Here is a 17322-nt window from a genome sequence, read left to right on the forward strand (position 1 = left end):
CCAGATACCCATGTCATTCGACGCTGGGTGGGCGCCAGGGCCGCTTCCAGCGTTAGAAAAGTTCCCGGATTTGAACCGGCCGGGGATCGAACACGGGACCTTTGAATAATACCATTCTGTATTTCACGAACAGAAAAATGGTAATTTCGGTCGACTTATTGCCGACCTCTATGGCGGTGTGGTTATCACAGCGTCCTACGAGGTCAGGGGTTCCGGGTTCGAATCCCGGCCTGGGTGTTCATGGTGAGTGTCACTTCACCAATTTCTTCACTCATCCATCACGAAGCGCGAAGAGCCGACCGAGAGGCATGGTGTAGGAGGAAGCTAGGATTTACAAGGTCACTTTATGGAAGTGTTACATTTTTAACCTCTCTAGGAACACGTTATTTAAATTAGTGCACGAAGCAGGAAGAAGTAAAGAAGAAAGTTTGAAGAATTATATGTCAAGCTAGAATATGATTAAGAGTGACGTGCACTCCCTTAGAAAGAGGGGTAGCGGAAACTACATAATATCCATCCAACCCTTCATATTTCAAATATGTATGTATGTCTGGTTCCGATTAGCCTATCTGAGCAGAAAGTGGACTTAAAACAAATACGCTCTCTATTGATCACTATGTGTGCGTGTGATTCTTGCTTTACTAGGAATGATTCTCAAAATTTGCTGATTTAGATTACTTTGGGTAAGGTGGCAAGAGGGTGAGGACCTACTCTAACTCACCGGGCAGCAACGCTCCTGGAGAAACAGAGAAACCCTAGCATCATGCTGATCACATCTTGCTCGTACAGTCTAAAAAAATAATTTAAAAATGCATAAATATTTTCACACTCCCCTTATATGATATCAAGACTAGCTGCCAAGCAAAAGCGAACAATGTCTTTTGGCCTTACCCGAACTATTGTTTTTTTCAAATTATCAGTTATTTTTTTTAAAACCTTGTCGTACTCCAGTTCCTATTATAATTGGCCGAGCGTCTGATAAGAAGCACTTGACTACATTTTTGTAAACATAATAAAGGGCAGAAATTGGTTCCTGCGGAGATTAAATCCACCAGACTTATCAGCAGTCCATTCTCTCTCGTTAATTCTCAGTATTGGTCAAGGATAGAAGTGATTTTCCGTCACGTTTTAAGTGTCGTGCGGCGTACAGCAGTGGCTACAGGTACTGAAAGTTTGTAGAACCTGAAAGTTGTCGCCAGCAAGATTTATTTTTTTGATACTGGAAGCGAACAAATTCCAACGCTTTGCTACTACAAGCGCCCGAAGAGAATTCCTTGCTTTTCCTGTGGATTTGATGGTAAGACTTTTGTTGGTAAATTGAATGTTTCCTGAGAGTGTGATTTGTCATCACAGCAATAAGCATTAACAGAGTGGATACAGAACTTTTTAACTGGCAGGTGAACACACTATATGCTGTAAGCATATGACACAGAATGAGCATATGATAGGATATACAACGATGAAAGTAGTGTGTGTAGATTTTTCTACATATTAAACGCAGCCACATGTATAAACCCACACACAAAACACGCACAAAAAACCATAGATAGATATAAGTATAAAACAGTTTAAGAATGAAACAAACTATTCTCCTCACATTCACTTTTGATCATTATATTCATTATTATTGTGTGTCGCGAATTTTTGTGAGAAACGTTTGGTAGAGTTTGTATTGCATATCGTATATTTTGGTATTGTACGTCATTTTCCTGATACTTTTGGCTAATCGCCGACGATGAGAATGAGTGATGATTAGACATCTGATTTTTAGGTTCTAAAACATGTACTTTTAGGTTCCTAAATAGGTTCTAAAGATCCTGAAATAGGTCTTAAAAATCCTAAAATAGGTAGTAAAAATCCTGAAATAGCTTCTAAAATATTAAATTAAACTAAAAAATCCTGAAGCAGGTTCCAAAAAACTTGAAATGGTTCAAAGATCATGGAAAATACTAATTTGGTACAATTGTCAAAAAAAAAAAATTTCGACGGAACCGTCGGAAATTTTAATAGATATATAACCATCAAAAATGTTAATTTTCTAGCCAAATTTTCATTCCTATGCATCATTTTCAAAATCATCCACTGATTATTTTAATACTAATACTTGTACTGTTAGCAAAAGGTACTTATCGATGTGATAAATTAATTATATAAAATTTCCTGCACAATACATAACAATATTTTTCACATTATCCTCAGACAAAACAGATTCTGTCAATGATGCAAATTTGAATGCCAGAATGCACCAAAAGTAAGTGCATCAGAAGTTTGCACTTTGGACTGTGCAGACAACAGTGGCGCCAGAAATTTTGTTTTGTTTAAAAAAACAACAAAAAAAAACATTATGGACTTAGAGGGAGGGAAATCGGCAGAGAGTATGTTTCTAACAAGTTAGTCATTAATTTTTTTCATTAACAAACAGAACAAATACCTCTGTGTGATGTAAAAATAATATAAAACCTTAAAAACTATATAAAAACCTAAAAAAGGTTTGATTAGGCACAAAAAACTAAAATAGGTTCTAATAAGCAAAATATATTATTTTAGGCACTATAAAACTTCATCAGTTGTTGCGTTTTTCAATGAAACGCTGAGGTAACTTCTTATTTCTCATTTACCTACAAAGGAAAAAATAGGTTAAAAAATCCGAGATCTAGTGGTGATTAGATGAAATTGACAAAGGAACACTCACAAAGAATACCCAGGCTGGGACTTGAACCCTGGAAATTCTGTAATGTGGTAGAAATTCTATTAGTTTCACGATTAGCCTTACTGAGGACTAAAAAAAACAGGGAAAAAAAAAACTTGTAGGAGCCCGTTGAGACTAAACATAAAGTGAGATACGAACCGCAGTGTAACATGATTGCACCTAACATCGAATCCATTTCCTTTTCCTATCTATGCAGGGACGTCGTTAGAGGGGGGCACTGGCCATCGCAAACGCCCACGTGGCCCCGGCAAATGTTTCTGTATTTTACTGGAAATTTTAATTTGATGGCAAATATTGCAAAATTGTTCTTCAGTAAATTTTGCTTACAGTTTGAAACACTGCTCCCAAATTTCCCGCGGCATGAACGACGTTACTCCTTCCGGAGCTCTTTGGAAACAATTTTCATTCCTGTCTAAGATTACGGAGACTGTCATAGTGCGTTGCGTGATAGATGTTGCAAGATAAAACTTCAGGGGGAGGATGATTGCCGCTAACACATGGCTATAATGAAGAATAAGCAACCCCTCATTTATGGAAGATAACGAGGTATGTACTAAATTATTAACAATGATCTTCTTCCCATGGGGTAGTGTACTCAACTTGTGCAATTTCGAGAGAACGTTTTCTAATTCCATTTCTAGGTTGGTTATTTTTCGTTAATCGCGGCGGTTAGGATGAATGATGAACTGAAGAAATGGTGATGGGCCAAGCATAGTACACCCATGCCTGACCAGAGTTAGAGCCTGGAGCATCTGGTTTCATAACGTGAAGCAGAATTTTGTAAAAACTGTAGAAGTGGGCTGAAGGGAAGTAGCATCCCTGGGTGCATAAAAGAACCACGTTCGGCTCACGCATAAAAATAAAATTAGCCAATAATTGTGCAACATCTGTTATATCCAGTGCCATAAAATATTTAGTTCTGCAGTCACAAACAAGATTATTTTTTAAGAAATTATACCATAAACATATGTAAAATTTATTATCCAGCGTCATCATTCTTGAAGTTCTCAACCAGTTGGAAAACAGACAGGGACCTTCCCGAAAGAAGTGGGTAACACGATCACCTCGAAATTAAAGGTGCTAGGTTCGATTCTGGTATACACTATAAGTATATGAGGTGTCAAGCTGACGATTTATTGGAGTTATATTCCCATATTACAGATCCATCACCGCATTTGAAACCCTAGCATACAAGTGCCAGGGTGAAAGAAAGAGGAAGGGAAGTCTGTAGTTCCGATGTTTCAGTTATCTTGGCGCAAGTATACACCGCTCAAGGCTTATGAAAACTGAAGTAACAGACAATACAACATCCACTTCTATAAAATTCTTCTCTCAAAACCAACATGGTTATTAATATTGCTTAATGATTACTTTTTGTTACACGCACACACAAACAAGTGCGCTTGCGTTTTCAACGGTAATAACCAATATTATTTATAATAGGGAGTGATGTTTACGGAGGGCACTCAAGTATCAACCTTTCTTCCACGTAGTATTTGGCGGTCAGGTGTAGAAACTGCAAAATAAGCGAAATTGAATGGTGTGAGATCTGCACGATTGCTCATTATTTACAAAATTTTCCGGTAAATAATGAGCAATCGTGCCGATCGCAGATCACTCAATTTCGCTTATTTTGCAATTTTTAGACGTTACCCCCAAATTTTAACTTCGAATTCGTGATTAGGAGGCCTCAGTTACTGAGTATGCGAAATATTACGAAAATCGGGGAGGGGTCCGGTATTGTAAATTCGCTCCAAGAATTCTCTTTGGGTGACAGTCTGTACGTTCCTTTTCATCCTTACTCAATTTGGTCACACCCTAAATGCAAGTGTGTCAGCTTGAGCACAATAGAATCACGAACGTACTCTTTCCAGAAATAGTTTATGACGGGAAATCGGTAGAAAATTTGTCTGACAAATAAAATAAATATGCCCCTGTTCGGTGTCGGTCTGTCAGAGAATTTAAACTGGTAACCTAAGAAAGAAAAAAAAAGTGGCAAATGCAAACGCCCATTAGCCGCCCCCGTGACGGAGTGGTTAGCACATCGCGCTACGACGCCAGGGGTCCCGCGTTCGAATTTCAGTCTGAGCATGGGTGTTTGTGAGTGTTCATTCATCAATTTCATCATATCACCACTCATCCTGATCTTCGCAATTATCCAAAAGTGGCAGAAAAGCGAAGTAAAATCAATCAGATCAATCAAGCAAGCAAACCCCCATTACTGGCCTCGCTGATGGCGCAATGGTGGCTTTGTAATCAAGGGTTCCCGGTTTCGGATCCCAGCAGAGGCACACAGTGGTTCGGATCCCACTTTAAAATGTAGGTCCAGTCCCGATTAACCTTCTTGTGCATAAAGTGGTCTTAAAACGCCAACTCAATCAAGTAAACCCTCATTAAAATTAGCCACGATTATTATTTTTTCTTAATATAATTTTAACCCTCGAGGGTGTATTACCCACTTTTACAATTCTACCCCCCGCCCAGAAATACATCCTGTGTACGATGGTGAGTGGCATGCGTGTGTATATGAGAGTTGATTTTAATTTAACAACGTCTGTTTGTCTCTCATTCTCTCTATCTCACTCTCTCATATATATATATATATATATATTGATTTATTTTATTTTACTTGTGCCTCTTTGCTAATTTGCGAAGATGGGGATGAGTGATGAAATTATGAAATTGATGAATGGACATTCACAAACAACCATGCCCGAGCGGGATTCGAACCCGGGACCCCTGACAGGTTTGGTTTCCAGAGTAAAAATGTTCGGGTTTTACACAAACCTTTAACAATCACATTAAAACGTTAAAAATAAGCATAGCAAGTCACAACATGCTTGCTTCATGCCACGCTATTTCTAGAGCCGTTGCGAATACGATCCTTGCTAAAATTTGATATTGAAACACCGTCGATAGCGACCGATAGATCGATCGATATCAGTAATCTATACACACCATCTCTCGCGTTTGGTAATCTGATATATATTATAAAATATATTATATAGCCTATGGTGAATTATCAGTTATGGGCAATGTACATAGTCTGTGCATAGCAACGATTATGCACCTTGCTTATGTGTCTTATGAATGATTTAAGTTTTAATAATGTAATCCACCTTGTTACAAGTTTTAATATACAAGGTGTACAACTTTGCTTCCGCCGTTTTCCCCAAAAATATGACGCTGGAATGAAAAACATTGCTTACCCAGGCATTATTCAAAGTATTGTCCATCGCTGGCCACTACTTTCTCCCATCTTTCGGGCAGCGTACGAATGCCGCGTCTAAAAAATTGTTCATCTTTGGAGTGTTGGTCAGCCAGTTCATGAGCCATTGATCTAAACAGGTGATAATCAGAGGGAGCGATGTCTGGAGAATAAGGCGGGTGGGGTAGGACGTCCCATCTTAATGTTTCCAAGTACGTTTTCACCACTTTGGCAACGTGGGGTCGTGCGTTGTCATGCTGAATCATACCCATGGCTTTCAGACGTTTTGAAATGGCTTGCTGTGTCACTCCCAATGATCGTGCCAATTCTTCTTGAGTTTGACGCGAGTCTTCACTCAGCAATGTCTCCAATTCTGCATCTTCGAAAACTTTCTGTCTTCCACCACTATGCCGGTCTTCGACGTTAAAGTCACCGTTCTTGAAGCGTTGAAACCACTCACGACAGGTTCTCTCACTTATAGCGTCCTCACCATACGTAGTGGAGAGCATTCGATGAGCCTCAGCCGCAGTTTTCTTCATATTGAAACAAAAAAGTAGAACCTCCCGCAAATGGCGAGAATTTGGCTCGTACACTGACATTTTCAATCGCGAACAACTTCACGATGCACACACCACTCGACTAATGTTTGAATGGGGTTATCTTGACAGAGGTCCAAGCTAACTGCGTGACGTCTGCGATCTGCTTCTTTCGACCGCTACTTCCTGTTGTTGCCACCTGTCGGAAAACGGCGGAAGCAAAGTTGTACACCTTGTATTTAATTATGAAGTTCCAATCTTGAGATGTTTATTTCTGTTTATGTCATAAATATTAGGACATAACAAAATCACAAAATATGATAACTCTCTTCGAACTCTTTGCACCGAACAACTTGTACCGAGTGAACTTGAAACCGGATATGGCAATTAAAATTTGCCCCACACGATGTATACGCATTTTGTCTTTTTGAGGTTAAATAGTCCAGCACGAATCAAGTGAGACAATAGCTTATGTAGTATGTTTTGAGATCAGAGAGTGCTTTCATTAAATGTTGGAAGTTCTAGCTCCCCAAGAAAGCCGTTAACACATATGAACTAGAAGCAAGCAGTGTTCGAATTGATTGGTGAAGCAAGGAATGCCACTTTGAATCCCCACCCCACTCCCAGGATCTATATTTATAAATTTCTTTTCAGCCAGGAAAAGAAAACCCATCCCCTCTGAAAATATATGCATTATCATAGTTATTTTCTTTATTATTCATTAATAATATTCACCATTTGAACCATGGGCTCCCGCAGAAAATTTTCTAAGAGGTTAAAACATAAAAATATGCACTAAAATGACATTTATATAAAGAAAACCCGCGATGTCATATTCACTGGTCATAGTAAAATAGAATGAAGAAAGGGTGAGAGGGAGAGAGTAAGGAAGTGCTAAGAAAAGAGTGAAAGAGAGAGAGAAAGCAAGACAGACAGACAGAGAGAGAGGGAGAGAGAGAGAGAGAGAGAGAGAGAGAGTAAAAAGCTGGAGAAGAAAGGAAATGAAAGAATTAAACCAGAAGACTTAGAGTAAGTAAGAAGGGATAGGATACGAGTAAACGAAAGAATAGAACAACAAATAAGCAATTGCTCCAAAATTCTAGGAGTGTCAAGCGAATCAATCACCCATCCTTCACCTTGGCTGTGGCGTCCATGAATGGAACTTAATTTAAATACGGTAAAGTGATAATTTTACTACGGACATGTCAAATCTTTGTAAAGAGAATGGAAGTTCTGAAGTTGTAAGTTATACAAAATTATACTTTTTTAAAAGAATAAATAAAAGTAATCTGCGACTTTTAATGATTATTCCTTAAGTAGCACATGTAGTTGCTTTTGCTACAATACTATCACAATTTGAAATGACTTCTATCAGGCAGGTCATGACACATAAATATACAATGTGTAAAGAGAAATTCCCCCTACTCTCTTCTTTCATATGCATTTGCTACAAATCTAAAACTGGAGGCAAGTATCATGTTTCAGAATCCGTAATTCGTTGTAGCATTGTTTTCCAGATGGTTGACTGCTAAATCAAGGAATTTGGCAACATAATTGTCGAGTAAGAGAGAAGGTCACTACCTAGTGCCATATTTTACATTTTTTGTTTCGGAACAAAGGCCTAAGTGCTTCACGTTCTGAACTAATTCACTGCCTTTTCATACAGAATCTATGCTAATTGGTAGAAATTGTACTGTGCATAACATATCATTAATTAATGATGATCGTGAGAACAATAAACAACATTGATTTTCTAGAATTTCTGTAAACTCTAATTCCCTTGTATTCCTACAAGTGCACCTTAATTTTTCACTTATAGTAATTAGGTCTAGAACCAATAACAATTAAAAACTCTGATTGAGTGATTGATTTGTTGTTTTAAGTCCACTTTACGCACAGTGAGGGACTGGACCTTCAGTTTAAAGTGGGATCCGAACCACTTGTTCCTCAACCGGGTATCGAACCTGGGACCCCTTGATTACAAGGCGACGACGCTACCACTGCGCCATCGGGGAGGCCCATTGAAAACTCTGAAAATGGGCAGGCAAAAGGATATAAAAATACTGGCCAAAGAAAGAAAAGATAGTCTGAATCCATTCACAATATGTAGATACCCAATTGTTTTTCCGTCACACTCATTCTTTAGCACTTATCTTTGAAAAAAACTATGAAACTCGCCTCTTCCCTTCAGAAATGACCTGAAGCTGCATTTAAACTGGTCGGGGAACAAAAACAGTCATTTTAGGACGAATCCTGAGCGTGATAAAAAATTATTATACATGGTATGTGAGTAAATAACAAATGTAACGCAATCCATGTGTCATCAGTTAGCATTAAACAAATAGATCTTGCTTCATTTTTCAGAAATTAAGCTTCATGGTTGCGCAACAAAATGGCGGCGAAGGATTTCGACGATTTATTGGAGCACGTAGGAGGGTTTGGAAGATTCCAGAAGATCCTTCTCATCATGTTCTTCCCGTTTATGTTGTGTTACGTCAGCATTTACTTTGGACAGATATTCTTCGCTCACACCCCTGACCACTGGTGCAGAGTACCAAAACTCCAATCTCTACCTCAAGATCTTAGACTGAAGCTCAGCATCCCTCAGGAGGACAAGAACGGGCTGGTCGCTCACAGCAACTGCCGGATGTATGACGTCGACTATACGGAGGTAAGACTTTGTTTGAGGTGAATGAAATCTATTTGAATTGGTAGTTAGTGCAAATTTAAACTTTTATTTTTGGAGAATGTTGTTACTTGATCTAGATGTTCGCATACATATAGTTATTTTAATTATTACTACTACTACTTCTGCTACTAATAACTGGACCTCGGATTTCTAGGTTCTAAAAAGTGTGCTTTTTGGTTCCTAAAATAGGATCTAAAAGTCCTAAAATAGGTTCTAAAAATTTTAAATTAGGCTCGAAAAATCCTGAAGTAGGTTCCAAAAAACTTAAAATAATTCAAAATTCCTGAAAAATACTGATTAGGTTATACAATCGTTAAAAACAAAATTTCAAAAGGACCGTAATAAAGTTTAATAGGTGTATACACAACAAACAAATATTCATTTTCTAACCAAGTTTTCAATTCTATACATCATTTTCAAAATTATTCACAAATTATTGTCATACGTACTATACTTGTGCTGTTAGCAAAATTTACTTGTTTAATGAAAAATGAATTACGTATGTATAACTTGCTGCACAATATTAGGGTGGCTACTCTGGGAAAATGTGTGAAATTTTCTCCATGCATGTGAAAAATTGCAACTTCTATCAATCCAAATCACATTGACTTTATACATATTTATAAATGCCGATGCAAGTTTTTCACGAGAAAAGAAAATAAAGCTGCGTGGAAAATAAAACAAAATTTTCTCAATCCGTTTACTTTGTTATTGTCCTTAGCAGAGCAATCTATCTGACAGACGAAAAATTTTTGCAAAATAAGATATGTTGAAGTTGATTAGGTAAATTTTAGTTTGAAATTTTAATATATTTTTTAAAAAATCTTAGATTAGTATATCCCGTAACATTTGTGACGTGTATGTTGATATATTTCGAACCTGAGAATGTGAACTGGCAAATGTAAAAACTCGGCAACTTAAATTAAAGATTTTAAATATATATACCGTTTCATTGAATTGAACTAGACTTTTTGGATACATTGGAAACACACAGACCCTTTATATTGTTAATATATTTGTGTGTGCCTGTGTGCGGGTGGTGAGAGGCGGCAATACAAAAGGCTGAAAAAGAGAAAATGACTGCTTGTACCCTTGAATTTTTGGAAAGTTCGCTTGAAATCCGGAAATTTTATCATTGTTCCACAGTGACCATCATGACTAGATAACAATATTTTTCATGTTATCCAAAGTCAAACTCCGCATTTTGTCTGTGATGATCATCTTATATTCTGAAAATGATCTTTCGACAGAAGCCTTGTCAGAGGTGCAAATTTGAGTGCTGAAACGTTATTTCGGAAGGCATGAATGCCACAAAGCACCGAACTAACGCGAAAGTGAGCAAGACCACGTGGATCAGAAGACTGCACTTTGGACTGTGCAAGTAACAGTGGCTCCAGGCACTTTGCTTTGTTTAGAGCTTTGAAGAAACACCATGGACTTGGAGGCAGGGAAATCGATAGAAAGTATGTTTCAAACACTTTTGTCATTGAATTTTTCCTCACCAAACAGAGTAAATATCTCTGCGTGATATAGAAATCCTGCAAACCCTAAAAAAATAATTATAAAAACCTTCATAAAGGTTCGATATACCTAAAATAGGTTCTAACAAGCAAAATATGTTATTTTAGACACTATAAAACTTCATCAGTTGTGTTTTTTTTAATGAATCGCAGACATAACTTGTTATACACATGTATCTTATTTATCTGCAAAGGAAAAAAATAGGTTGAAAACCTAAAATTCGAGGTGTACTAATACACACACACACATGCAAGTTACAACTATACACTATGCTTTCCTTTAGTTTCCTTTCGGAGCGGATTTTAAAATAGTGAAGTAAAGGATTCCAATATTAACTAATACCGTAATTTTAAAATGTAGTTTCAATTGTATGTTGGTTACCATTAGAAATTGATGCTTACCCTTGAAAGCGTGATTTAGTATATACTTTTACATGTTAACTATTTTCCGAAAACTTATTTTGTAGTAGGCTAGGGATTTTGTTGAGGAACTCGCTGAAATATAATCAAGCAAAAACATGACAGTAGCTGAAACATCTTTCAGGTACTGAACACCCAGCAAGCTCCAAACAGCACGTCACCTACGACGTCCTGCAAGCACGGGTGGGAATATAATTTCAACGAAACCTTCCCAACATTGGTATCTGATGTGAGTATAATACGCATGTATCTATACTAAACAAAGATATATTGGCAGGCATGTTTTTTTAAAATATTTTTTTGTGTAATCCCTCTCCTTTTCTTCAATCTTTATTTGCTCTAATCTATTTTTTCATTTCACCTAAGTTAACACATAAATTTTCAAGTAACAAATATATTTTAAATGCATTCATCCAGAAAGATATTTCGATTCAAACTGATATGTAAAGAGAGTAGATCCCATAGAAAAAAAGTCAGCTCAAACTTTTGTCATGTTCCACGCTGAAATTTTAAAACAAGACTGATCTTCAGTTATTACAAACCAGTGAAACGATAAAAACTGCCAATTATTTAAAATACATAGTTCATCAACCATTTGTTTTTATTTTTGTTTTGCTATTTTACGTAGGAAATTCAAAATTACACAAAAATGTACTAAATTGTAAAAATTTAAAACTCAAATAATTGTAATATGATCTACATCATATATGAATGAATGAAGACAAGGTTATGTAAAATATTGATTTGTTAGTAGTAACTAGGAAACTAGTAAGTTTAAAAAATAGTAAATAATTAATTTAAAGAAAGAATATACTAATAAATAATTTACTGATGTAAATATCTCAAGGCAATTTTTGTGTTTTAATTATTGCAAATGTACATAATATTGTATATTATGTGTGTATTCTTATAAGTATTGTCAGTCGCACTAGAATATATTTTCTCCTTTATTTAGCTTCTTTCCTTCACACTTGGCTAATAGCGGCGATGGAGATTAGTTGAAATTGATGAAGGGACTCTCAAGGCCCTTCCCAGTACCAAAACTAGGACTCGACACCAGAGTCTTAGATAAGTAGGTCGTGAGTCGAAGTAGTAACACACCGCCATATACCAGGTTTTGTGCCCTGAGGACATATTTATTTTGCGTTTTTGATTACGTCATTGGGGGTAATTTGCATGATTCCGGTGACGTTAATGAGTTGAAATTCTTGAAATTGTGTGTGAGTATGGTTTCTGGGGGTGGGGAATGCGAAAAACCGTGTTTAATGTGTAAAACGTTGTTCTTTTTTTTAATTTTTAGTAGTTCCTGGAAACCGTAAGAGTTTTGTCGGTCGTTAATTGAAAAGAAGATGACGGTTGAGAAGCTAAGGGAAATGTTATGAAATTCTCGGAACCGTTGATCGGTATGATTGAAATGGTTAGAGGTCAAATTGCTTAAATATGCTTAACGGAAAACGTGACGTAGAAACAAAAGAAGGTATAAAAAGAAGGGATAGAAGATAATAGGAACATGTGAGGATGGATGTGCTTTAACCTTTCCATATTTAAACCATTATTTGTATCGACCACAACTTTGTGCACAAAAGCTAAGCGGGACTTTTAAACAAATGGAATTAAATATCAAAAAAATGGGCAGGGTTTATTTTGTGTGGAGGATTTTGATTGGGACTCCAACCTGGAACCTTTTGAATACAGAACAAAATTTTCAGCCAACTTCTTTTGCTTTTTGAATATCTGTTCGTGCATAAATGCTAATCGGGACCGAAAACACACTTCTTCTAAAAAGGAGAAAATAATTATAGGCAATTTGACAACATTGAGAATCGAACCTGGGATCTCTTGATTTCAGCACTAACTTTTACACCCTATTTCCTCTTTAGTTCATTTCCTCTTTGTGCACAAAAGCTAATCGGGACTTTTAAACAAATGGAATTAAATATCCAATTTTGCCAAACTTGGGATTCGAACCCGGAACCATTTGATTAAAAACTTCAGCTTTAACAATTTTATATTTAAAACGGCGTTCCTTCTTCTCATTTTTAGTAGTTCCTGGAAACCAAGACAGTTTTGTCGCTCGTTAATTGAAAAGAAACGAATCTGGAATCTTTTGAATACACAACAACATTTTCAGCCATCTTCTTTTGCTTTTCGAATATCTGTTCGTGCAGAAATGCTAATCGGGAACGATAACACACTTTTTTTTAAACATGATTAAAAAAAGAAGAGAAAATAATTATTAGGAATCGAACCTGGGATCTCCTGATTTCAGCATTAACTTTTACACTCTATTTCCTCTTTGTGCACAAAAGCTAATCGGGACTTTTAAACAAATGGAATTAAATACCCAATCTTGTCAAACTTGGGAATCGAACCCGGAACAGTTTGATTAAAATCATCGTAATATTATACAATTAATTGTCATCTCAGGTCGTCATGACAATGGGGCAGCCATCTTGTTGTTTCTAATTTTGGCCGTAGACTCCTCTTCCATATATTCTATTGAAAGGTCTTGTTGAGCAGATTCCGAATATACGATTACTTTCACTGTACGTTAATTAGGAAAATTTTCCGGACAGGTTTATCAAGTTTTCAAATTTACTTACATTGTGTGCACAAAAGCTAATCGGGACTTTTAAACAAATGGAATTAAATATCCAATTTTGCCAAACTTGGGATTCGAACCTGGAACCATTTGATTAAAAACTTCAGCATTAACCATTTTGTATTTAACTATTATCTATATTGTCCTCCTCTTTGCACAAAAGCTAATCGGGACTTTAAACAGATGGATTTAAATATCCAATTTTGACAACTAGTATGTATTTCACCCACAACCGCTACGCCGCCGCCGCCGCCGCCACTGCACTCAAAACTCAGCCGCCATAATGTTTTATAAAGATACTATTTTCCCACAGATAGACTAATCGGGACCTATGTTTGAGACCAATAGCAATTGCTACCATTTGAGGGGTGTGGAATGCGGAAAACATGTTTAATGGCACACAAACCTGGCGTGAGACGATGAATTTACGTTTTCACACAATTCCGTTCCACCTGCGCATTACGCGTTTTTTTGGTCTCCCTCCTGGTTCAAGGTCTTCGATGTGGAATGGAGTCATTATATTTACAGCTTGCCTCCTGGATTCGACCTTGCCTTTTTTCAGAACGTATCGCGAACTTTCAGAGCCTCCGTACGGTGATATTAAAAACGCAGCAGCTGGCAACCTTGGCGAGATACTCGCACACGCGCGTGCACTCATAAGCAAGGTTCCTCAGTTCGCACTCCAGATATTTCCCCCTCTTCCTCCCTTGCACCCACCTTTCTGATTTATAGTCACGTACAAACAGAAAGAATGCGGCGGAAGCACTTACGAAGAAAATACGTATAGAGGGAAGACAGACGGAAGGGAAGAAATGGGAACAAGGGACAGAAAACAGATCAAATGAAAGATGTGTCCGTAAAACTAAGTCCCCCTTCCCCAAAAATACAATGAAATCTTGGGAGTAGCCGTTTCCTTATAATACTGCAATAGCGTCTTGCTCCACACCGCATGCACTTTTCATATGCATTCACCAAACCAGAGCTAAATACGTGGAACCAGTGGCGTGCCAGAAAGTCAGGGGGCAATTTGGCGCTCTCTTTTACTCATGAAAAATCAGGCATATGGTCCTTCATTATGCTTAGAAAGGAAGTTGAGTGGAAAACATGTTTAATGCGTAAAACGTTGTTTTTTCTTATTTTTTAGTAGTTCCTGGAAACTGTGAGAGTTTTGTCGGTCGTTATATGAAAAGAAGCGAACCTGGAACCTTTTGAATACACAATAACATTGTCAACCATCTTGTTTTGCTTTTGAATATCTGTTTGTGGATAGATGCTAACCGGGACCGATAACACACTTTTTTTTTTGGAAAGGAGGAAATGATTATTAGGCAATTTGACAACATTGGGAATCGAACCCGGGATCTCTTGATTTCAGCATTAACTTTTACACCCTATGTACACTTTAGTTCATTTCTTCTTTGTGCACAAAAGCTAATCGGGACTTTTAAACAAATGAGCCCTTTGCATCACTTCAGGTGAGAGATCTTGGACCACTCCCTGTACAGCCCTGGCTTTGCATGTACAGTGGTGGAAAAAGTTCTTCCCCATAAGACTTTAATGGCAGTAAATAATGCCGGAAGGGTAGGCAACACACATCGCACCTTTAGGTGATCGGGTGATTCTGTCTGTCTCAAGAGCAACTCGTCTTTCATGCAAAAGCCAACAGGCACAGGAAATGTAGGAAAGTCACGTGACTTGTCAGGTGGAACGATGTTCGTCAAAAAATCACCTTTTCTCAAGCCAGGTCGCAGAACCGACAAGAGCTACACGTTATATGTCCGAGAATGATTAGCTTAAAAACGTTGAACGAAACGCTAAAACAATACATAGGCTACTTACTATAGTATATGTGCCGCAGTAGGTCAGTCGTTAGGGCGTTTCATTACCATGCGAGAGATCTGGATTCGATCACCGACGGGAGAGAATCGGGATTTTGTCCACCTGTTCAAGCTGCTCCGGTGCCCACCCAGAATAAAGTGGTATAAAGTGGGTACCTGGAGGAAATTCTGGCGGGGGGGGGGGGTAAGCCGGCCAGGGGCGTGGTGCTGATCACATCATCCCCACCTTCGGCCTGATTAAGAAATCTTGGGGCCCTAACTCCACACCCTCTACACGCCTTCATGGCTTGGTGCAAAGCACAAGGTAGCACTTTGCTTTTTAATTTACTATACATCCCGATTTTTTCGGAACAGAACTTCCGAATCTCTACGTTGGCTTTCTTCCAAGTTCCGTAGGGATGTTAATAGGCTCCAATTTTTCTTGACACAATTCATACATGTTATATTTCCTCATAAGAACAACAGCCGATATCCTTTGTGTGCGTGTGTCTGTGGGGGGGTATAATCGAAACATGTGAGGTGATCCTTTTCCCACTACTCCATTCTCAGAAATAAATCTCAATTCCACACACTGAAAATGTAGCACTTTCTACATCTTAGCATGCAAATATCAAGTAGCAAAGTAATGTGTGGAAAGATAAACATTAGCGATTTGTAACGGCACTCTGGAAATTTCGTAGGTTTTTTTTCCAATTTCAACAGACATTCATAATATTCATTAACAATCCCAATATTGACTAAAGAATAACTTAGTCGTTCTGCTACTTTCAATTCTTCATTAGCGTAGTTACCATAACTCACCCTCACTCACTCACTCTCTCACTCTCTCTCTCTCTCTCTCTCTCTCTCTCTCTCTCTCTCTCTATTTCTCTCTTAACCTTTTCGATGGCGCAGAAGTAGTGGAGTCACCTTGTAATCAAGGTATCCCCGGTTCGATACCCGGTGGAGACACATAGTGCTTCGGATCTCACTTTAAACTGTCGATGCAGTCTCGAATAGCCTTCATGTGCATAAAGTGGACTTAAAATACCAAATAAAAATAAAAATAAAAATCTCTACAAAGCCAGAGGATCCAGGTTCGAAACCTGTTGAGGCTTAGATGTAGCATTGCATTCGTATCATTATCCATCATCTTCATCTTCGCGATTATCGCAAGAGGTAAAAATGCGACACAAAATAACCCAAACAGAAGCTTGGAATCAATCTGAATATTACGTTGGATACGTGGTAGAATTGTCTTAAAAATCACTTCCTGTGATGTAATAGGGTTTTTGATTAGAGACCATTTCTACAATACATATCGTTGTTGCGAACAATAAGTAGTTTCACGTTCACCACACTCTTCGGTTGTTTAGAAATCGTAAGGAAGAAGGATCTCTAAATTTCTGTTTTCAAATGTTAATGAAACTTTAACATAAGTTCGGTGTAGGTCACAAAAGAGATTTGCATAATGTTATGATATCTTTTAAACGTCACGAAATCTAATTCCAATAGAATATGATACTACTCCTTACGTTCCTGTAAATTTTCACCCGTAGTCTGGCGAGAAAAAAAGTAACGAAGAGTTCCGTGTTCCCTTGAGCAAAGAAAAGGCGCCTGCTTGTAGCAAGCAAGCACCAAGTGCTCCGATCAGTGACCTTCACTGCCGGAATGACTCACAGCAAGCCTTCGCTCGTTCCAGTGTGCGTATAAAACAGCTATTTTATTTCGTTCGTTCCTATCCACAGTTAATCAAGCTAACATTCTAATATTTTTGTAAAATATTTAGTAAACAAGTTGTATACATTATGGTCTTCCAG

At 37.7% G+C, this 17322-nt stretch overlaps 1 protein-coding gene across 4 annotated transcripts in view; it reads left to right on the top strand.

Annotated features, from left to right (window-relative positions):
- Positions 1–17322, top strand: part of LOC145990094 (solute carrier family 22 member 3-like) — a 93426-nt gene that overhangs the window by 36731 nt on the left and 39373 nt on the right. For 2 of the 4 annotated variants that reach the window (XM_083125763.1, XM_083125776.1), the window contains exons 2-3: positions 8819–9125; positions 11208–11312. In XM_083125763.1, the coding sequence (XP_082981889.1) occupies positions 8847–9125; positions 11208–11312 (384 nt within the window). In that variant the 5' untranslated portion in view covers positions 8819–8846. Of the gene's footprint in view, positions 1–1214; positions 1298–8818; positions 9126–11207; positions 11313–17322 lie in introns of those variants that run through there. The other 2 variants (XM_083125768.1, XM_083125760.1) reach the window with 2 other exon arrangements.

This window comes from Lepisma saccharinum, chromosome 1 (genome assembly GCF_977018435.1).
Source record: "Lepisma saccharinum chromosome 1, izLepSacc3.1, whole genome shotgun sequence".
Taxonomy (NCBI): domain Eukaryota; kingdom Metazoa; phylum Arthropoda; class Insecta; order Zygentoma; family Lepismatidae; genus Lepisma; species Lepisma saccharinum.